The following is a 23,308-nucleotide window of genomic DNA, read 5'->3' as shown; positions in this document are numbered from 1 at the left end:
TTGTGGAATATCAATTAAAAGAGATGGAAAAAACAGGTCAAGAAAGTAAAAACCCTGCCAGAGTTTGGCTGTAGCCACAGGTGCTTCTCGTAATGACCTTGCCGGTTGAGTACAAGCACCTGTAGCTAAAGCCAAACTGTGGCAGGGTTTTTTACTTTCTGGACATGGATTTCCCATTTCAGTGAATTAAGCAGCAAAATCCACCCAAGTAACGACCAATCACAGCTCACCTGTTGGCAAGCTGAGCCCTACTGTGATGTTATTTTCAGTCGACAGAAATAGACCCTGAGATAGATTTTATTTTTTAAAGTGAATTTAGCTGCTTCGTTCATATTCCACAAATGCAGTATTAAATCAGAATACCGTGTTTATATATAGGGCTGCATAGAACATGTTATTGTAATGAACCTTTTTGGGTTGACTTCCCTAACTGTCATACAGGTATAAGATGTTAACCAGCCTGTATTATTCTTTATCTCACCCAACAATTGTTAAAAACAATAAAAAGCACACTTAATGACAAAGACGGGTAATTAACCACACACACTTTTTCTTTTTTCATCAACAGTTAGTCACATTAATATAAAATGAACGCAAATCATGTCACGATGTACCATCTACACACAAAACGCAAATCAAAGTCCTTTGTTCACAAAAATCTGCTTGAGAGTCCCATAAAGCCAACGCAATGGAACCGATGTAAAAGTAACTACGTGGTAACCCTCCTTCAACACACCTGGTTCAAATGATCAGCTCATCAGCAAGCTCTGCAGAAGCCTAATAACCATCCTGATCATTGGAATCAAGTGGGTTGGAGGCAGAGATGGCAAATCCAGGTCCTGAAAGTAAAACCCTGCCACAGTTTGGCTTTCGCCCCTTGTGCTAGCTAGCTAGCTCCCTAGCAGGTAAACAAGCACCCGGGGAACTAGCTAGGGAGCTAGCTAGCACCTGGGGCTAAAGCCAAACTGTGGCAGGGTTTTTACTTTCTGGACCCGGATTTGCCACCTCTGGTTGGAGGAGGGAAACATGCTGGATAGGGGCCCTCAAGGACTGCAGTTGGTGGCCCCTGGCCTCAAGTCTTGGGGCTTTACCTACATTGATCCTTTCAGAAAAAGTACAATGCTTTTATTCTGTCTGAAAAAGTCTTCAGACGTGCTGGCTGCTGACCCCCTTATGATGGCACATCCAGCTCCAAATATAGTTTGAACTTGAGGGTGTATTTTTTTCAGGAAGGTTCAGATTCAATTCGGCTCAAGTTTTACACATTTTGGGGCGTTCCAACTTCAAGATACCACCGAATGTAAGATTTTCTGTCCTCAACAAAATCCTGGAAATGGCAGCGAGACAAAACAGTGTTCAACCACATGTAGGTGTTTGGTCTTGCCCTGGGTGGAGTCTTTTAGGGTGACTCTAAGTTCTTCCCCATTGTCCAGGATTTCCTGCTGCGCCTGCAAGGCAACATTCTGGGCCTCCATTAGCTCCTCAGCCATCTGCTTAGTGGACTCAAGCTGCTTGACAACACCTGAAGAACTTTCTGTCAGCCTTTACACACAAAAACATGTTCTTCAATGCAAATTACTTCCTCGGTTTCTTAATGCACCTCGACACAATTTGTCCCATCACTCCCTGTCTGTCATGGGTCCAATCGTTTCCCCTTCCCGCATGCATTCATTACCTGTGCATGGTGTTCTCAGCTCGGTTATGCCAGGCTTCAGACTGCAGGAAGTGACAAATGGCGTGGGCATGCGTGAAAAACTCGGTGTAAGCATTGAAGGCCACAGTGTCCATTGATGCTGTGCAGCTGCTGACCCCTGACCCCTCAGGGCATGCTGGGAAATTCCTATCTGAGCTGAGACACACAAAATTAAGAACGGACTTTATTGACCACCAGTGATGTCACTTCCTCTTTTATCACAAATAAACACACCTGATGAACATGATTAGAATTAAGAGTTAATAGGACCAAACCAGACCACTGACATATGTAGACTTTAAAAATTTTAATAAATTGAATGCGTGCAAAGGCTGACAGCAATTTAGTTCTGACTTGTTGAGCTGAAGGGGTTAGCATCAAGATGTTAGCCGAAAGAACTTGTCCATTAGCTTCGCCACTAATGAGTGAACAGTGACGCAAGACTGCTATACAGTATGTCCTTGGCTTTTGTGTTCTGTGTGACTGCTCATTGTCGCCAGCTTCAGAGTGAAGACGACTCCTTGAGTCCTTAGTTTTACTACATCACACACACACACACACAGTAAAAAACAGGGGCGTGATATCTAATTTTTAGAGGCTGTTTCATCGCATCGTTTTATCAAAGCAATCATTGAATCTTATTAATTGTACTTGTACTGATTCGTAAAAATACTTTTGGGTGAATTTGTCTCACGTCCTTTTTACTTTAAGACCAGTATCCCACTGAGGGGCGAACATTTGCAAGTGTTGGCAAAGGTAGTAATGTGCGCTCCCGTCAGGGTTGATCGGAGTTCATTCAATGTTAGCAAAAACTCACAAATGCTTGCTATGAGTTTGCCTCGGTTAGAATCGAAATGGTCTTTTTTGTCGTTTAGCGAACGTTTGCGGACTTGAACGAACCCTGACAAAACCAGACCTAAAATCAACATTTGCAAACAAATATTTAAAAAAATTATTGTCTAAGTGACGCCCATTGAAATGCATGGACAGATAGAATTAAAACATTTTTTTTTTAAAGTAACCTAAACATGATAAAAAGCTTTCTATTGACAATTCCGAGTCAAAATGGCGGTTTTACTTGGTGAAATGACACTCTCCAAACGCATTGGACTTTAGATCGCTGTAATTTGATTTGTGGGAATTTTGATTTCAAAATGATGATGGAATGTCGCTTGACTCCTATAACAATCTGCCTGGTGGTTTGTATGCCAGTCACAGGTAAAATCAACACTATCCGCCATTTGGTTTCACTGTATAAAAGGGAGCATTTGCATTGTGGAAAGACCAGAAATTCCCGGATGTTTGGAATTGTCAATGAGCAAGAGCTGTGTGAGCTTATTTTATCTAGTAAGTTACCTTATTAAAAGACACAACAACGGTAAAAGGAGGAACAGAAGAATGCAACATGTAATCTGAAGAAAAGTTAACGACTAGAACCGTTCTCACCTGCTCAGATGACAGTGTGTGAATTTGAGCGCCAAGAGGCTTTGTGACTCTGACGTCATATCCGTGCAGTGTGAGTCTAGCTGCTCCAGTGCACGTGCCCAACACTTGCCATAGTTGTGGCGAGAATGCGGATGCGCCTAAGCTCCGTGTGACCCCGTTGTATGCCTGGTGTAGCTATGCCGAGTCGAGGACAAAGCAGCAACAGCGACAAAAATACCAACAGTAACGCTGCTGCCGTAAAAGCCATGCGGGCCACCAGCTTCCTGTGCTAACACCTCAGCCAATCACCGTGCTCCATTTAAACTCTGTCAAATGCCACACAATTTTTGTAAACATATTCCCCAATTATTTTACAATTGTTTTAATTTGGTTTAGAAAGAAAGCATATGTGCCTGTGTTGATACATTTGTTGATACAACCGGCCTATATTGCAATGTCAGTAATAAATGTACTTTAACTATTGGAAGTAAAAGTATTCCCAGAAAGTAAATGTTTTTTATTTTTATTAATTTATTTTTTCTAAACTTTAGTTATTTGCAGTGACTAAAAAATTTGCGTCTTGGCTAATGAGCTGCTTTTGACAATTTGCACCGACGTCACGTGATCACGTGACTGCCCTGACGGACGGCGGAAGGAAATAATTGTTGAATAGAAGTGGACGTGACCCGGAGTGACTTAGCGACTGCTATTTTACAAATTAAAAGTTATTATTGCCCATAGAGCCATGGAATCTACTATTTCAACCAAAATTCGCCTGTCAGTCGAAGTTGCACGTTTAGTCCCCGGGACTCATACAGCGCAATATTTAGTAAGTTGGAGATCGCTAGTTTGAAAACAGCCCTTACCTTCTGTTGCCTGCTGTTTTTACCAAGTTAATCAAATCGCCGACTTTGCCGGAATTCACAGCGCACGACCTATATCATTATGTAGTCAATGCCGTCTCTTCTCCTAAGGCTGATTCAAAAGCTTGTCGCTGGCTGAGTCTCTGGGACGAGATGCTACGCTCACACCGGGGTACAATATACCTCGTAATGCAAAGGTAAAACTTGTTTATCATGCTGACTTATTTTTACATAGTCCGTTCTATATTGAAACGCTGTGATGATGTTATGTTACTATGTTTACTAGCATGGAACAAATGACTATCGTAGTGGCAAGCTATGCAGTAATTTCATGAATATGACTCCGGTTCCAGAGCGAAAAACTCCAAGCACAAAGATGAAATCCCCTATTATTAAACAGTCAAATGCACTTAATAGTTTTGAAGAAGGTGCATTTTAAAACTAAGCTGTGTGTTCGTGCAGTTGGAGTGGACGCTAACTATCTGGCTCGTTAATGTGATTTGAAACACGCAATTCAACACCTCTGTTACAATCTTTGTTAAGAGTGTACGTTTACTAGTAAAATGTATGAACATTTATCTACTAATTACAACATTTATCTACTAACCTCGCAAAAAATGATCGCTGCAAATCCGCGAATACTTTGTGGGCTGCCAGTCCTTTTTGTTGATTGCTGCTATCAATCGACGTCTTTTGTCTTCATTAGTAGGTATGCGATAAAAAGTAACATTTGGTTTACGCCTTTGTCTGTCTGTACAACCGACCGCACAGCAAGATATGAGATAAATAAATTTAGTAGAGTGAAAGTTGCAGGAGAAATACAGTAAATAACAAGGTGAAGTACAGATAAGTTAACATTTTTCTTATATACAATAATTACAGCAAATTTGTACTCTGTTAAAAGACTGTTTGGTTGTGTGTGTTGATGAGACAAGGACACTGTAGGGGGACAACAAACGCTTTTAATAAGAAAAATAACTAATAACCCGGTAAAAACTAGTGCGTCTACAGTGACAGTGTATTGAGTTGAAAGCAGAGTATTATTATTCAGCAGCTATGAGGTCACCACACATCACTACTAAGTCTAGGAACAACATGGCTGCTGGCTGACATGGTGGCTTCCGGCAAGACGCGCAAGGTTATAGGCACTAGACTCTGGAACATGCAATATGGCGGCTGCTTACTGTGGTCCCATTCGGTCTGACAAAGGCCAGTTTAGGATCTTGTGGCACCCAAAAGCCGCAAACGCAGAGGTGAGGTTGGGTCAACGTCAAGCGACCCACAACCTAGTGAGAAGATTCCCCAGCTAGGTGCACTTTTTCCCAATGTCGTCACTTCCAAGCTGTCACAAGATTAGAACACCAAGATGGAAATGTACAAATACTGCATGGGCGTATCTGTTCCAATTGGGAGGTTGAGAACATGTTTGAATGTTTGGCAATTATGATGCAATATCTTTCACTTGTGATCATACAGAAAGCAATTGGGGAAAATCGGAGATCTCTCATTGATGACACGACTCACCAATATTTACTTGTTGGGTGGGAAGCTTCATCACGTCGAACGTCAAGTGTCATGTCAGTCCATTACATACATGCATTGCAATAGTAGGGCCTATGCACTATCCACACATGATCCCTTTGTAGGACTAATAAACGGTATCTTATTGTATTATCAGACATCTCTTAGGCTACGTTCACACTGCGGGGCGTGATACCCAATTCGGATTTTTTGTTAAATCCGATCTTTTTATGGACTATTCACATTACACAAACAAATGTGACTTAAATGTGAATGTCAGTAGTCTCCCTTCCAAGCACTCTCTGCCGCCCGCGCAAAGCGCATATCAGGCTTTTGATGACGTATGAATCGGATGCGTGCGGATGAGCGTTCACAGTGCAGACGCATCGCATACATATCCGATTTATATCCACATACGAAAGAGGCCCAGGTCTGGTGTGAAAAAATCAGAATTGTACCGTTCACACTGCATGAAAAAATCAGATACTTGTGAACAAATCGGAATTGAGAAGCAGTGTGAACGCAGCCTTAGATTTTCTCAACCATTCCAATTCAAAAGTAGACAAACACAAACAAAACCTCTTACAGATTTGTCAAACCGGAAGAAAGACATAGGCTACCAAGTAGCTACTGTATTTTTTCAAGTAGCTACTGTACTGTTATTGTTTCAAATGAAACTGTCTCCTGTGCTGTGAGCAATTACAGCACATCCAATATATCCTGATGGAATTTAAGGACTAGAATGTGAGTGAAAACAGACAGGAAAAAGCTGCTAGCGCTGTCACTATTATCACCGCAAGACGCTAGGAAGACAAAACTACAGAAAAACCTGTGGCCACTCTTACCTTCTGAACAGTTTGTAAGTCCTGCTAAGTTCTGGCAAGTCGCCCACACCCAAAAAAAACTACAAGCAAAATTTGGGATTTGTATTTTAAGGAATCAGTAGATCTCCCGCTGGAAATATTCAAACAGGTTCAGAATGGTGAAGTTGTAGAATTTTCTTATGGTGTTGAACGTAGTTTGGTGCTGCTGCCACCTTACAACAGGAGGTGTCTTATTTTGGCAAAACAGTAAAATGGAATAAGAGTACAGTGACCAGACGTTGCATTTTGATTGGGACACTTCTTTTTAAGCTTTGGGTCCGGTGTCCCAGTGGATTTCGCCAACCTCATTGTTGTGTCCCGATATTACGCATGTCCCGTCTCGGCGTCCCCCTTTTTTTTTTTTATGTGTATGTCAATCACACAGTTGCCATAGCGATTCACAAGATAAATCTATTAAAATGGAATTTAACTGTTAAATTCCTTCTTACTTCCAAATTCACGTTTTCAATCTCATTCACATCTGCATCTAATCGGTAGCAAGCATTGACAAGAACTAGAACGACTTTATGCTTTCACATCTAAGATTCATGGGAAATATTCTGCCCTTCAGAAGTTTAGTTTGAATTTGGGCAGCCTTAGAGCGCCCTCCTGTGGTTGCTTTGTTCATTGTTTTGCTGAGTAAAAAAAAAACAACTCCAATGTGGCAGCACGCAACGCCGATTTGTTTATATGCTATGCTGACTGTTGGATCCTAGTTTGTTGTTGCTTTGGACAAGAATTGTCCGTAAGTACATATGATGTCAAGATAACAACATTGTCTATTCATTTTAGTTAATTAAGATAGTTATACAGTGACTGTTGAATATGCAATGTAACTAGCTACTAGCATGAGAGTGTGTCGTGTATAGACCGTTCTAGCTGACGTCACTGCTTAGCTACTGCTCCGCCTCCTGGAGGACAAGCCCCCCTTAAGAAATAAATGGAGAGAGCTTGAATTTCGGCGAGCGTTTTTGTTAAAAAGTGGGAAATATGTCAAGTGTAAAAGTAAATAAAAACGTCCCGCATTGGACACGACATTACTGTGACTCATTGGAACTAGCCATTAGGAGCCGCTAGCTACAAAAAATTTAGTTGGTTGGAGGGCAAGGTGGAAGTGGAAGCCAAGGGATGTTGTTTTTGGCTGAAACAGTACGCCAATCACTACTTTCATGGTGTAAATTGTCATTGATTAAATCGTTTGTGTCCGGATATACTCGTCTTGCTGTATATCGAAGACATCAAGCTATCTTAGCTTGCTAGCTGCTAACAAACAGACCGCATATTTACAACACATTCCTCAGCAGCGATCAAGCCTGAGTCAAAGTGTTGTGATAATCTTGTTTAAATAGTTATTTTGTTGTTCAAAATAAATAAAGATAATATGGCATTTTCATCACGTCTGCCTGGACTTTGCAATCAGAGGTTAACGTTATGACCCACTGTATATGAAAAAGAGAAAAACTACCTGATATAAAATGATCAGAGCATATCCTCGTACTCTTTGTGGGTGCAAAACAGTCACGTCGTCGGTTTGCTAGCCACCGTGCTGTCTTTCACTCAACTCCTGTCTTCCACATGGTTTAAAATCCGGGCCTGCAGCCAAAATAATGATCTCATCTTTCTTTGAGCGATTAGAGCATCCGTAGTCCGCACACAAGTTCACCATAGCATTGGTTGCTGATCTATCAACTGTTTGACCTACTTTCTTGGTCACGCTGATTGTTTTCTCATTCCATCGCGTTGGTAGCTTGTTCTCCAGCATGGGGCGGCACCCAAACGTGACGTCATACTAGAACGGTATATAGTTAGCTAATACCACATTGGTTTCTAGTTTTATGACGACCTAAAGAGCGTAATGGTCAGAGGCAATTGTTTAAATAAACTGCCCAAAAAGAAACAAAGTCTGGTTATTTGGAACGTCGTTAACTCACTGTCCAGCTAAAAAAAATTCGGAGCGAGGAAAGCATCGGAAATGTAGTCCTACTATATACTGCGGTCACCACTCGTCAGACAACACAAGCCGAGCTTATTAACAGTACATTTCCAATGTTACAATACGTGACCAGCATGAAGTAAACGGTACAGCCAGCTTCCAATAGCTGTCAGGACAGATTAAAAAAAATAATAATAAAAATAAAAAAAAAGATTGGGTAATGGGGAGTGCATTGATTATTTAGCACTGTTGAACAGTACTGTCAACCAAGATAGCATTTGGCTATCTGACCAAGATTGACTAACAATTACATTTGGTGAAATTTATTGTATATTTCATTTTCAGCGAAATTTTAGCATCCCGATTTTTAATGTTCAAAATCAGGTCACCCTGAATAAGATGTAGACCTACCTCTCCTCCCAAATCTTCCATCAGCTGTTCCACAACATTCAAGACAAAGAGGAGTGATCAGAACCAAAGTGGAGAAGAAGCTACACTCTTAAGTGGAGTCACTTTGAAAAAACGTTTGCTTCCTCTGGAAACACAACCAAGATGGAAGAACGACTTGTGTAAACTAAATATGGGAGTCAGTTTGAAAGTCACTCCGGAAGATTCCAGTACTTGTAAGTATTCAAGTGCTTGAAATCAAGTATTTGGACTAATTGTAGAACTGTTGGCTATGAGTATGGGACACTGGGAGAGGCAGGAAATGAAGTAAGTTGGGAGTTTTTGAAGAAGCCATTCACTGAAATAGGGAATGTCAGTCAGCAGCACAGTCACGTGCTAGGGAGCCTCAGTCAATTACATTTAACTTTAAAGCTGTAGAGACGAAACAAACTTTCAAAATACAAAATAAAATAAACAGGTTATATTCCGGAAGCAACATTTTGGCGGAGACAATGTGTACTTAGCCGTTTGTTTTCAGTTCCAAACTGCCCCCCTCCCTCCCACCCAAATGAGTGGGACACAACAGCTGCCTTTTGATTATGTACACACACACACGCACACACACGAACGCACACACTTTAAAATCTATATTTTCCTTTTTTTTCCTAAAAAAAATGACACCATCCATCCTTCTCCTCAGTCATCATCAGTGCTAGCCTAGCGCTCATTTCATTGCCCAAAAGTGAAAGGGGCATTCCGCGGAACTACAGTGCACAAAGATGGAGGAAGAGCCCTCACTGGTACCACCTCAGTCCACAACAACGGTGCAAACCACTTACTATCGTGCCCACCGATCAGCTGACCCTTTCGCTGACTGCAGTCCGAGACTCCACGGTTTCCTCTCGGCTGGGACAGGGAACAGCAGATGGGGGTACTATGTCTCTGAGCTCCCTGCCCTCGCCCGCCGCCTCCGAATCCACCCGGAGCCGAGCCCTGCCTTCTGCCCCGGACACGAGGCCGACACAGTCTTCCGTCCCTGTTCTTCCGGGAGGATCGGAGCGCATTGAGCTGGGAGGCTTCGCAGTGCTGTTTGAACCCCCAGTTGTCTCTCTGCTTTCTGAGACCAGTCCTGTTTCCGTTCTGGGACCCACCTCCACGCTGCGAGTAGGGTGGGTGGTGCTCAGATCTTGAGGCTGCTCGCTCTGCTGAGCAGAGACTAGGTTGGGTCTAATGGCCACGTGGAGAGACAGTTGTGGCGTGTGGGGCCTTGGCAGCTGTGGTTGAATCTGCTGAAAATGGAGGGGCGCCTGTGGGGGCCTTAACTGTGAAAGAGAGTGTCTGCTTTGTGGTCTGCTTTGAATGTGAAATTGTTGTTGCAAAGGCAGGCTTATCTGTGTCTGAGTGGACAATAATTGGGTTTGGACAGGTGGCCTGGACTGGTGTTGTAAATTGGTTTGGGCCGTGGTTCTGGGCTGAATTTGCGACTCAGCTGCGTGGTGGGTCCTGGTCTGAGTTTGGAATTGAGGACGTGGTTGAGTCTCTAAGAGGGGTCTGGATTGAGTTTGAGGTTGGAGTGTTACTGGGGACTGGGCTTGTGGATGAGGATTCCTTGTCTGAGGGGGCTGGACCTGCGAGAGTGACGGAGGTGGAGCATCGTGAACTGCAAGATGACATTTGTGTTGGACTGAGGGTGGTGTTTTTTGGGGGCGTGGCTGAAGAGGGGGATAACTGATGGGGGAGGACTGAGTAATTGGAAGTTGAGAAGGGGCTTGGCTCTGACCTGGATACGAAGTCTGGACGGCTAACAGGGGGCAGGGTTGAGGTGAGGAGTGTGACAGGGGAGGTGGTTTGGGGACTGTGGATTGGGAATCAGTGTGTAGCTCAGTTTTGGGTCGGGACTGGCTGGAGGGTCCATATGCTGGATGAGGATGGTCCAAAGGAGAGCTCTGTTGGTGGCGATGATGATGGCGATGATGGTGATGGTGGTGATGATGATGTTTGTGTGGTGAGCGCTCCTTCCTTTTGTGGCTTTTGGAAGGGCTTGTGCTACTACTACTGCTGCTACTCCTTCCTCCTTTTCCTCCCTTTTCCTCAACGTCTTCACTCACTTCCTCTTCTCGACTTTCTGTTGTTCCACTCTTCTCCTTGTGTTTCCTCGCTTTGTGCATTTTATGTCCATGTGAGTGACTTTCTTGGGAAGCAGAAGGCTGCCTCTGGGATTGGGACTGGCTCTCCTCTAAAGAGGCAAGGTGAACCTGGGAAGTTTGTGTTGGTTCCTTCGGACCGGCCTCTCCCTCAAGAGGTAGCATTCTTCCAGGAGGTTCTGTGGTGCTAGGTCCCGGAGTCTGAACTTTCTCCCTCTCCTCAATTGTCTCTCTCGTTTTGCGTTTTTTGATCGGCAGGGCTGTTTCCTGGACAACAGGTTTGATGGAAGACTCCTTGGTGGCTCTGCGCTTGGCCTCAGCGGCCATGATGGCGGCAGCGGCGTAGCCCCCTGCTGCTGACATACCGGAGGTTGTTGCTGACAAGGAAGATGCCGTGGCAGATGTCGCTGCAGCTGAAGCCGAGGCTGGTTTCCTGCCACGCTTTTTGGGTGTGGTCTGCAGGGGGGCAGGAAGATGCTGTTCTGATTTCCTCTTCCTGCCCGGACGAGACGGCAGGGTGGGAGATGACACCTGAAAGGGAGTCACCACGCCCACAAGTAACACTATTTCTTTGAAATAACACATTCTAACACTAACATGCTATTAATATCCTCGACGATATGCAGCGTTCCTGAGAACACCACACCGTCGCACCTTTGACGTGGTGGATGTGGTCTCACTGGTGGACTCCACCTTGCTGTATGGCATCTTGACCAACAGTTTTCCAGGAGATTTCTCAACCACGCGCTTCATGGCCACACCCTCCGTAGCCTGACGCATCTTCCCACTGCCTAAATGTAGAACATACACACAAGCCACCACCAACTTCGTGTTTGATCCATACATACACAGTAATTTCTGTAAAGTAAATTTGACTCTATTTGGAGTAGGACCAAATAAACTCAGTTTTAGAGTAGGCACATTTTTACACGGTGAAGTAGGGCTGCTCGCTCATGGAAAAAATGAGGGGGGGGGGGGGTCCTCTAACCTCATGATCCACAAGTGAGTGATGGCGAACTAAAGTTATTTGCGGTATATCTGCTTGCGACACTTTTTAAAATATATATGTTTATTACGATTTCTTGAAATCTACTTGGGTGGTGGCCAATTTACTTGGGTGGCCCGCCCAAGTATTAACATGGTGTGGGAAACACTGCTAAGGGAGAGACCGGACACCCTGCGGAGGAAACTCATTTCGGCCGCTTGTATCCAGAATCTTGTTCTTTCGGTCACGACCCACAACTCGTGACCATAGGTGAGGGTAGGAAAGTAGATCGACCGGTAAATTGAGAGCTTCGCCTTTCGACTCAGCTCCTTCTTCACCACAACGGACCGATACAGAGTCCGCATCACTGCAGACGCTGCACCGATCCGCCTGTCGATCTCCCGCTCCATCCTGCCCTCACTCGTGAACAAGACCCCAAGATACTTGAACTCCTCCACTTGGGGCAGGATCTCATCCCCGACCCGGAGAGGGCACGCCACCCTTTTCGAACTGAGGACCATGGTCTCGGATTTGGAGGTGCTGTTCTTTATCCCAACCGCTTGACACTCGGCTGTGAACTGCTCCAGTGAGAGTTGGAGATCACAGCTTGAACAGCACCACATCATCTGCAAAAAGCAGAGATGCAATGCTGAGGCCACCAAACTGGCCCCCCATAACGCCACTGCTGCGCCTAGAAATTCTGTCCATAAAAGTTATGACCAGAATCGGTGATAAAGGGCAGCCCTGGCGAAGTTCAACCCTCACTGGAAACAAATCCGACTTACTGCCGGCAATGCGGACCAAACTCTGACACCGGTCGTACAGGGACCGAACAGCCCGTATCAAGGGGCTCGGTACCCAGTATTCTCGAAGCACAGCCCACAGGGCTCCGAGGGACACAGTCGAATGCCTTCTCAAAATCTACAAAACACATGTAGACTGGTTGGCGGACTCCCATGCACCCTCAAAGACCATGCCGAGGGTGTAGAGCTGGTCCACTGTTCCGCGGCCGGGACAAAAAGCACACTGTTCCTTCTGAATCCGAGATTCGACTTCCCGACGGACCCTCCTCTCCAGCACCCCTGAATAGACCTTACCAGGGAGGCTGAGGAGTGTGATCTTCTTAAAAAGGGGGACCACCACTCCGGTCTGCTAATCCAGAGGCGTGTCAACCACGACAGCCCCACAACATCCAGAGCCTTTGGGAGCTCATCCACCCCCGGGGTCCTGCCACCGAGGAGCTTTCCAACCACCTCAGTGACTTCAACCCCAGAGATAGGAGAGCCCACCTCAGAGTCCCCAGACTCTGCTTCCTCAAAGGAAGACGTGTCAGTGCAATTGAGGAGGACTTCGAAGTACTCTGCCCACCGATTCACGACGTCCCGAGTCAAGGTCAGCAGCACCCAATCTCCACGATACACAGTGTTAATGGTGCACTGCTTTCCTCTTCTGAGACGCTGGAGGGTGGACCAGAATTTCCCGGAAGTCGTTTTCCATGGCCTCACCTAACTCCTCCCATGTCTGAGTTTTTGCCTCAGTGACTGTCGAAACCGCGTTCAGCTTAGCCAGCCAGTACCTGTCAGCTGCCTCCGGAGTGCCACAGGCCAAAAAGGCCCGATAGGACTCCTTCTTCAGCTTGACGGCATCCCTTACCGCTGGTGTCATCCAGCGGGTTCGAGGATTGATCGGCCGCCTCAACAATGGAGGCTCGGAACATGGCCCACTCGGACTCAATGTCCCCCGCCACCCCCGGGACAAGGGAGAAGTTCTGCCTGAGACTCTTTCTGACAGGGGATTCCGCCAGACGTTCCCAGCAAACCCTCACAATACGTTTGGGTCTGCCAGGTCTGACAGGCATCTTCCCCCACCATCGGTGCCAACACACCACCAGGTGGTGATCAGTTGACAGCTCCGCCCCTCTCTTCACCCGAGTGTCCAAAACATGCGGCCGCAAATCCGATGACACGACTACGAAGTCGATCATCGAACTGCGACTTTGGGTGTCCTGGTGTCAAGTGCACATATGGACACCCTATGTTTGAACATGGTGTTCGTTATGGACAATCCGTGACAAGCATAGAAGTCCAATACCAAAACACCACTCGGGTTCTGATCCCCCCCGATCAGCTCGCTACGCACCCGACTTCTTTGGCCCCTCCTTCAGGTGGTGAGCCCATAGGAAGGGGGGACCCAAGTTGTCTTTTTGGGCTATGCCCGGCCGGGCCCCATGGGTGAAGGCCTGGTCACCAGACGCTCGCCTTTGCACCCCACCTCCAGTATATTATTTATGTTAGCAAAAATTTGAAGTTGGGGTGCAGAGTGTGCAGTATGGCTTGTGGCGTGCAAGCTAGTTTTGACAGGGGTGTGTAATGAAAGAACTCATGTAGGTGTGTTTCAAAACAACTCAAAATTAATATTATAAGGCTTCAGCTATCGAATATTTTAGTATTCGGATATCCTACTGAAATTTCTAGCGAATAATCGGGTATTTGGATAGAAATAAAAATATACCTGTATATACTTTCTTGGTTAAAGAACAAACATAAATACAGAAAACAAAAAACACATTTGTATGTAATAATTAACAACCAAATGGTTTTCATTTTTAGAAAATCCCTTTTTTTTGTTTTACTTAAACTGTGCTTGTCACCAAACTATTTCCCTCTGAAACAGTGAGATTTTGAACAAATCTCCCCCCATAGATTTTGGTCCATGGAACTAAAGTGACGTCAGACCCACAATAGTGATTTTGTCGGCTAAATAAATAGCACATTTGAGTAAGCCTGGTTTAATAATAAGTGATCAGTAAGAACGGCAAATTAGTCAGGCTGTCAGCATCAAAGTATGCGCAGTCCATTAATCAATTTTCTGAACCGCTAATCTTCACGAAGATCGCGGGCGCGCTGGAGCCTCCCCCAGCTGTCTACGGGCTGTAGTATTTACGCCTTTGAAAAGTAATCAGACGACTGGAGCACTTTACCGCTGCTAGCTAGCGCGGCTGGCTTTCTGCTTGGTGCTGGTAGCCCGCTGTTAGCTAGCAGTCGTAGCTAAACGCTGGCAACAGGCGTCGTACAATACAATGTCAGCATAATTGTCTTAGCACTCTTAACTGGAGCATAACGTGACTTGAGGACTTTGTGTTACTGACGTCTGTCGCAACAGTTTGGGGCACTTATATTGCTGCAATTTTGTAATCGTGGAGGGTAATAATCGAAATCGTAATTGAATTTCGATTAATTGCACAGCCCTACTTGGAAGAGAGTAAAATAAAGAATTGGGGAAAAAAGTCACTCAAGGGTTGAAAAACGAACTCCCAACCTTCAACTAGGGAGAATGCCACACTACCATCTGAGCTATGCCCCTCCTACTGTTTGCTTATCTCCAAGAGAAGATAAAAAATGACAGACTTTTGGTCTCTTGCAGTTAGAAAAATTCTGGAGCTGTGTGTCTCAGTAAGTAAATCAGCTATCTCTCAACCTGAAGGTTGTGTTTGTTCCTCAAACCTTGAGTGACTTTTATTTGATTTTTTCTTTCAGTTCTTTATTTTACTCTCTTCCAATGTAAATATTACTCTAAAACTGAGTCTATTTGGTCCCACAGAGTCAAATGTACTCTACAGAATTTAGTGTGTACATTGAACTTTGTACACCACCACCATTGTATACCTTTGGGTCTTCCACGGCCTCTACCAGATGGTTTGACCACTTTTGGTGTCTTGGGAGGTTTCTTCTCACGGCGTGAGGGGCTTCCACGTCCAGTCACGGTGAAGTCAAAATCGTTGGGGTCAGTCGTGGTGTCACTGACCTTCTGGAAGTAAGCGATGAGCTCCACCTTGGACCGGAAGGCCTTTCCCTCCGAGCTTTGCCGCAAAACAAAAGCTCATGGCTCATGCACACAATAACAGGATGGACGCAACGTGTTTACAGTGCACCGTACTTGATCAGGTAGACGTCAAACTTTCCTGCGGAGCGTCCGGACTTCCTCTGTTTGAGTTTGCGGGTCCAGCCTACAGGCAGCGAGGGGTCGTTGTACAGCGGTCCTCGATCTCGGATAATGGAGCGTCGCTGCCTGGGGGATCCTGCAGACTCGCTACCAGGCGGCGCTTGCGAGGGCCCTGCCTCTGGCTCTGAAGGCTACCAGAGAGGCACCGACATACTTCACAACCCTGTTTCATAATCAAATTAGTGTTGGCTTCGCCTTCACTCACCGAGGTTTGTGACTCCACCCCTGACGGGGGTAAAGGTTCCTGAGAGACGGCCACCTGTCCAACATGGCGCCGTTCCTTGCGAGCCTTCTTAGTCGTACCGTGTGACCGTTCTCTCTCCTCCTGGCCCTCTGGTGCCGCCTCTCTGTTAATGACAGATGACATCACTGATGACGTTACACATAGATGAATTAGTGAATTCTACTTATGTGATGCGACTTAAATCAGTGACAAGAACTGCTTAATGATTTTCTCTACACTAATCACTATTTATGTTTCCTTCTCTGAAGACAAGGTTTTTAAGTGCATCTTCAAGATAGCAAAAACATGATAAATACACAGTGGCCATGGGGCCCGGCCGGGCACAGCCCGAAAAGGCAACGTGGGTCCCCCTTCTCATGGGCTCACCACCGGTGGAAGGGGCCAAAGGGGTCTGGTGCGCAGTGAGTTGGGTGGCAGCCAGAGGCGGGGGCCTTGGCGGTCCAACCCCCGGCTACTGAAGCTAGCTCTGGGGACATGGAATGTCACCTCTCTGACAGGGAAGGAGCCCGAGCTGGTGTGCGAGGCTGAGAAGTTCCGACTAGATATAGTCGGACTCGCCTCCACACATGGCTTGGGTTCTGGTACCAATCCTCTCGAGAGGGGCTGGACCCTCTTCTACTCTGGAGTTGCCCACGGTGAGACGCGCAGAGCAGGTGTGGGCATACTCATTGCCCCCCGGGGCTAGGCGCCTGTACGTTGGGGTTTACCCCGGTGAATGAGAGGGTAGCCTCCCTTCGCCTTCGGGTGGGGGGACGGGTCCTGACTGCGGTTTGTGCTTATGCCCCGAACAGCAGCTCAGAGTACCCACCCTTTCTGGAGTCCTTGGAGGGTGTGCTGGAGAGCGCTCCCCCTGGGGACTCCCTCGTTCTGCTGGGGGACTTCAACGCTCACGTGGGTAATGACAGTGAGACCTGGAGGGGTGTGATTGGGAGGAACGGCCACCCCGATCAAAACCCGAGCGGTGTTTTGTTATTGGACTTCTGTGCTCGCCACGGACTGACCATAACGAACACCATGTTCAAGCACAAGGGTGTCCATATGTGCACTTGGCACCAGGACACCCTAGGCCGCAGTTCGATGATCGACTTTGTAGTCGTGTCATCGGATTTGCGGCCGTATGTGTTGGACACTCAGGTTAAGAGAGGGGCGGAGCTGTCAACTGATCATCACCCGGTGGTGTGTTGGCTCCGATGGCAGGGTAAGATGCTAGTCCGACCAGGCAGACCAAAACGTATTGTGAGGGTCTGATGGGAACGTCTGGCAGAATCCCCTGTCACAAAGAGTTTCAACACCCACCTCCGGCAGAACTTCTCCCTTGTCCCGGGGGAGGCGGGGGACATTGAGTCAGAGTGGACCATGTTCCGCGCTTCCATTGTTGAGGCGGTCGATCGGAGCTGTGGCCGTAATGTGGTTGGTGCCTGTCGTGGTGGCAATCCTCGAACCCGATGGTGGACACCAGCGGTAAGGGATGCCGTCAAGCTGAAGAAGGAGTCCTATTGGGCCTTTTTGGCCTGTGGGACTCCGGAGGCTGCTGACAGGTACCGGGTAACCAAGCGGAATGCGGCTCCGGCGGTCGCTGAGGCAAAAACTCGGACATGGGAGGAGTTCGGTGAGGCCATGGAAAACTACTTCCGGACGGCTTCGAGGAAATTCTGGTCCACCATCCGGCGTCTCGGGAGAAGAAAGCAGTGTGCCATTAACACTGTGTATAGTGGAGATGGGGTGCTGTTGACCTCGACTCGGGACGTCGTGAATCGGTGGGGAGAATACTTCGAAGACCTCCTCAATTCCACCGACACGCCTTCCTTTGAGGAAGCAGGGTCTTGGGACTCTGAGGTGGGCTCCCCTATCTCTGGGGTCGAAGTCACTGAGGTGGTTGGAAAGCTTCTCGGTGGCAGGGCCTCGGGGGTGGATGAGATCCGCCCGGAGTTCCTAAAGGCTCTGGATGTTGTGGGGCTGTCGTGGTTGACACGTCTCTACAACATCGTGTGGACATCAGGTACAGTGCCTATGGATTGGCAGACCGGGGTGGTGGTTCCCCTTTTTAAGAAGGGGAACCGGAGGGTATGTTCTAACTTTAGAGGGATCACACTCCTCAGCCTCCCAGGTAAGGTCTATTCAGGGGTGCTGCAGAGGAGGGTCCGTCGGGAAGTCGAATCTAGGATTCAGGAGGAGCAGTGTGGTTTTCGTCCTGGCCGTGGAACAGTGGACCAGCTCTACACCCTCAGCAGGGTCCTCGAGGGTGCGTGGGAGTTCGCCCAACCAGTCCACATGTGCTTTGTGGACTTGGAGAAGGCGTTTGACCGTGTCCCTCGGGGATTCCTGTGGGGGGTGCTTTGGGAGTATGGGGTACCGAGCCTCCTGATACGGGCTATTCGGTCCCTGTACGACTGATGTCAGAGTTTGGTCCGCATTGCCGGCAGTGAGTCGATTTTGGGTCTGTGAGGGTTGGACTCCGCCAAGGTTGCCCTTTGTCACCGATTCTGTTCATAACTTTTATGGACAGAATTTCTAGGCGTAGCCGAAGCGTTGAGGGGGTCCGGTTTGGTGGCCTCAACATTGCATCTCTGCTTTTTGCAGATGATGTGGTGCTGTTGGCTTCTTCAAGCCGTGATCTCCAGCTCTCACTGGAGCGGTTCGCAGCCGAGTGTGAAGCGGTTGGGATGAGGATCAGCACCTCCAAATCCGAGACCATGGTCCTCAGTCGGAAAAGGGTGGAGTGCTCTCTCTGGGTCGGGGATGAGATCCTGCCCCAAGTGGAGGAGTTCAAGTATCTTGGGGTCTTGTTCACAAGTGAGGGTAGGTTAGAGCGGGAGATCGACAGGCGGATCGGTGCAGCGTCTGCAGTGATGCGGATGCTGTATCGGTCCGTTGTGGTGAAGAAGGAGCTGAGCCGAAAGGCAAAGCTCTCGATTTACCGGTCGATCTACGTTCCTGCCCTCACCTATGGTCACGAGCTGTGGGTCGTGACCGAAAGAAAAAGATCCCGGATACAAGCGGCCGAAATGAGTTTCCTCCGCAGGGTAGCCGGGCTCTCCCTTAGAGATAGGGTGAGAAGCTCTGTCATTCGGGAGGGACTCAGCGTCGAGCCGCTACTCCTCCGCGTTGAGAGGAACCAGTTGAGGTGGCTCTGGCATCTGGTTCGGATGCCTCCTGGACGCCTCCCTGGGGAGGTGTTCCGGGCATGTCCTACCGGCAGGAGGCCCCGGGGACGACCCAGGACAAGCTGGAGAGACTATGTCTCTCGGCTGGCCTGGGAATGCCTTGGGATCCTGTCGGAGGAGCTGGCTGAAATGGCTGGGGAGAGGGAAGTCTGGGCTTCCCTGCTAAAGCTGCTGCCCCCACGACCCGACCCCGGATAAGCGGAATTGAAGACGGAACGGAATACACAGTGGTCAAGTGATCTCATTCTAACCACTTTTTGTTTTTGTCATGACACCTATTCCAAAAGGAGCAGCCTAAACAAGGCCGTTTAAGAGTGGGTGAGAAAAAAATATACAGAGGGAGTGACATCACATTCAAAGCTGCGTCTGCATACTCGTCCTACCCCATTATCAAAGCTGAGCTACACTCTCTCGTTTTTACTTTTAACAACTTTTACTTGACACATGAATTTTATGCTTTAAGTGTGTCATGAATGTAAAGTTACAGTATATTGCTTAATTATTTTGAATTATTAACAGTGGTTAACATATTTTTACACTTTCCCTCCAATCTCGCATGATATCCGCCAGCAACAAATTTTCTATTCTAGTCTCTCAATCCAGGGTTGTCAGCTGTCACTGAAAGCTCTGGCAGCCAACATTATTATAGTTAACGGAAACTAACAAAATAACAACAACAAAAAGAATTATATATTAAACAATTTTTAACAAAACAAAATAAAAATGCTTAAAAAAAAAAAACTAACTGAAACTACATCTCACATTTGTTAAACTAAGCCAAACTAGAATTGCAGCAAAAAAAAAGTTTTTAACAAGCCACCCAAATGTTAATTGACAATCTTTCAGCTTCTGCTGATGCATCAATCAGTGGTCAGACATTAAGTGACGCAATGACATCACATGCAGCTACTGATTGCCATACAACTTCACACAAGAGCTGCGCACTCTCATGCTTCTTTAGGGAGGGCAGAGGCTGCATGTAACAGGAAGTCATTTTTAACATGCATACCTGCGAGGAATTAGATTTTTTTCAATTTCTCCCTTCTTGTATTGAGCCTCAGCTTTTTTTCTTTCTTTTTTTACTAGAAGTGAAATGAAAAACAATGTACTTGTCTCTGTTGGTCTTCCTGTGTTTATATTGTTCAATGTGGGCGTGTGAAAATCCATCTGCATGGATTCATGTACTCTGGAACATCTGAAGTCACTGGTCAAAGAATTCAGATTATAGTAGAGCAGCATTGAAGGGTACTTCATTTAACTTAATATTTATTGTAGAGTTATCAACAACAACAAATAACTAATGGACAACTATTTGAATAATCGAGTATTCGTTGTGTAATGAAATGTTAATGTAGCGTAGCTCGATTATGAAGAAAATATTAATCACGATTAATTTGGTAATAATTGCAATCACGACTAAGACAATAATTGTTTTTTGGTACAAAACAAGAAAATGTTTAAACATGTAAAAAAATATTAAGGCAAATACATTTATTTGAAACACTATAGTTATGCAAGTTCCTTTTGGACCAAACAAGATTTATTAAATTAGTCATTTTAAAATAAAAAAAGGTGCAAATATATACATTTAAACAACTCAAAATTAATAATAATAATATTTTATTTTTGTTTACGATTAAGCCGATTTTGTAATTGTGGAGTGTAATATTTGAAATTGAATTTTGATTAATTGCACAGCCCTCGTTTTGTGTCCATAATGTTTAACTTGAACTTAAAATGTAACTAATAAACTTAAACAATTGTCCAAATCCTTTTTCAGCCTCTCAACAGTAATTATTCCGATTTCTGTAGTTTTTCATGAAAGCAGATTGATTATCTTACTTGTTTAATTAAAGTATGCCATTTGGAAACATTTGCTTTTACTTTGAAAAACAATGAGCAAACCAGTAATTGAATCAGTTAAAAAACAAAAAACATAGGGAGTACAACATAAGTCCCTTATTGCTTAATTGTTGTTTACTTTTTTATGTCAAATAAACAACAATAATTGGTTAATCAACAATAATCGGGGAAGCAATGTATTTGTAATATATTTGAATGCAAAATTAAATGTCACCCAATTATTTGATTAATCGATTGAATAATCTATACTAAAAATATTCGATAGTGACAGCCAAACCACAACTATGGCATACTGTAGGCGGCAGACCCTAAGTATTTTCTTCACAACTTAAAAGTTTCAACAGTAAGTGCTTTAAACGCAATGTAATGTAAAAAAAATAATAATAATAAAAAATATATATAAAAAAAACTTGTGCAGCTTCCAGACAATTCAAAACAAGTTTTGTCTTTAAAATGCTTTAAAAGCGTCTTCAGCAGTTTAACAATAAAATGTGTTTTAATTATTTGGTAAATAAATCAAAGTATAACACAGATACAGACCACATGCACATAGTGTTGGCCATCTTCTAATATCTTCTTCAAAGCAAAAGCAAACAATTTAACATTAAGTGCTTCTAAACTAGAACTGAAAGGTCAGATATAACTCCAACATTAGCTCCAAAACATTCATTCATTCATTTACCTATCCATAGTATCCATGCATAAATACACTTTGAACACTGTGTTAGCTTATATAGCAGATCTCTGTAAGCGAGGGAAAAAAAGTTTACGTCCAGAGAGAGGGAGTCATCGACGGCATGTATTTTTGGCCAATAGCTTCTTTTGTTGTGGCTTATTCCATTGAGAGATGTTTCACGGGATTTAAGTTACTTATTTGCTTTGACCTCGCGGTTGGGAGTGACGAAACAGAACTGCCTTTGTGTCCTTCATGTCAATGGCCACTAATTTACAAACTTACAAACCTTCAATAATCATAACGACTGTACTAATGCAGACATCCACCCAGTCCCTTACAACACTCTTATTTAAAAAAAAGATTAAACATGGTCCATCTGCGACAAAAATAACGCAAACATACTACTGCCTTTGTCCTGCCAACGCTGATCTATACTCATGTAATTTCCTGTATATAATCTTGTCTTCTCACCTTCTTATTTTGGAATAAATGTTGCAAAAAGGCAAAACACTCCAATCTGTTGACACTGGCTTGCTAAACTAAGCTCTAGCGCTGACATCATCATGTAGTAGCAGTTTGAAATCTGATGTTGTTTGTGTAACTTCAAGCGAGTTTTGTGGTTGAATTCTCAATTGCATTATATCACAGGGGTTCAACTATACTGTTGTGTTTTTGGTGAGACCCCTCTGACTGGCCCTATCACCTCTGGCTGGCGGTCCTAGTCCTCTGGTTTGAGGTGAAGATGCCGATGATGAAGCAGCAGCCACAAGTGAGCTGGTTAGGAAAGTAGGCCACACAGAGAGGTCAATTCATTGACTTTTAGCAGCTTGACGTGTTCACCCTAAACTGTGATCATGTTTCTGCGGAGTTTAAATGAGGACAACATGAGGAGCATGTGATGCCTGGCTCAGCAACACCTGGGCGAAGGATGCTGACTGGAGGGGTTAGGGGCATGTAACTGGAAGTATACAGCTTCGTGAATAATAATGCACACTCACTAACTACCATGAAAACACTCAGTGTTGACCAAATGACTAGCTAGTAGCGTGATAGACACCTGCGTGCTAATACTACTGACAGCCCGAGGCTGGAAGGCGGCAGGCGGGCATCGCCGTCCCGCGGGCCGAGCTCCAGGCGTGCTGGAACGTCTGCTCCAACCAGGGGTAGGGTGACGCGGGAAGCGGTCTGAGCAAACGGACGAGCTCGAACGACAGCTAAAGTAGAGACGGAGCTGGAAGTTGGTGACGTATTCCAGTTAAGCTCGCTCCGCCGAGAAAGGCCGGCGTAAAATCAACGCACTTCGAAGTGAAATAAAAAAGACGACAAAAAGATGGCGTAGGTGGCCAAGACAGCAACGCTTTGCCATTTGATGAAATATATATATTTTTTTTAAAAGAGCTTACGTACATTCTCTCTTCCTCGCTCTCCACGGCAGCCATTTTTATTTAAATAAATAATTTTATATAAAAAATAAAAAAAAGCCTCCAAACATCTCTGTTGCACCCCGCCCCCTCTAACTCCTTTTTCAACCACCGTCACTTCGCC

At 45.5% G+C, this 23,308-nt stretch overlaps 2 protein-coding genes across 3 annotated transcripts in view; both read right to left on the bottom strand.

The window, feature by feature from the left end:
• LOC147178195 (uncharacterized) overlaps window positions 1-4,804 on the bottom strand; it is a 9,656-nt gene extending 4,852 nt beyond the window's left edge. The window contains 4 exon segments of the mRNA XM_086068227.1: window positions 1,385-1,542; window positions 1,676-1,849; window positions 3,140-3,257; window positions 3,260-4,804. Of these exon segments, the coding sequence (XP_085924353.1) occupies window positions 1,385-1,542; window positions 1,676-1,849; window positions 3,140-3,257; window positions 3,260-3,386 (577 nt within the window). The 5' untranslated portion in view covers window positions 3,387-4,804.
• mecp2 (methyl CpG binding protein 2) lies at window positions 1,535-23,308 on the bottom strand. Of its 2 annotated transcripts, XM_086068226.1 has the most exons (7): window positions 23,171-23,308; window positions 16,022-16,163; window positions 15,751-15,947; window positions 15,480-15,673; window positions 11,484-11,620; window positions 9,525-11,360; window positions 1,535-1,849 (listed from the first exon to the last, which is right to left on the bottom strand). In XM_086068226.1, the coding sequence occupies exons 1-6, from the start codon at window positions 23,200-23,202 to the stop codon at window positions 9,540-9,542; spliced, it is 2,523 nt and encodes an 840-aa protein (XP_085924352.1). In that variant the 5' UTR covers window positions 23,203-23,308; the 3' UTR covers window positions 1,535-1,849; window positions 9,525-9,539. The 2 variants fall into 2 exon arrangements, with proteins under 2 accessions (XP_085924352.1, XP_085924351.1); XM_086068225.1 differs by lacking the exon at window positions 1,535-1,849 and having other exon boundaries at window positions 4,927-11,360.

Source organism: Leptonotus elevatus, chromosome 2 (assembly GCF_054856555.1).
Source record: "Leptonotus elevatus isolate MCC_2025b chromosome 2, RoL_Lele_1.0, whole genome shotgun sequence".
NCBI classification, from domain to species: domain Eukaryota; kingdom Metazoa; phylum Chordata; class Actinopteri; order Syngnathiformes; family Syngnathidae; genus Leptonotus; species Leptonotus elevatus.
This window is presented reverse-complemented; position numbering and strand designations above follow the sequence as displayed.

Excerpts from the sequence above, each read along its gene's own strand:
- mecp2 (XM_086068226.1), bottom strand. The coding sequence starts at position 23,202 with ATGGCTGCCGTGGAGAGCGAGGAAGAGAGAAT. Across the intron at positions 16,164-23,170 it reads GAGAGCGAGGAAGAGAGAAT|AGAGGCGGCACCAGAGGGCC; the intron begins GTACGTAAGCTC and ends TGTCATTAACAG. Across the intron at positions 11,361-11,483 it reads CCACATCCACCACGTCAAAG|GTGTCATCTCCCACCCTGCC; the intron begins GTGCGACGGTGT and ends ACTCCCTTTCAG.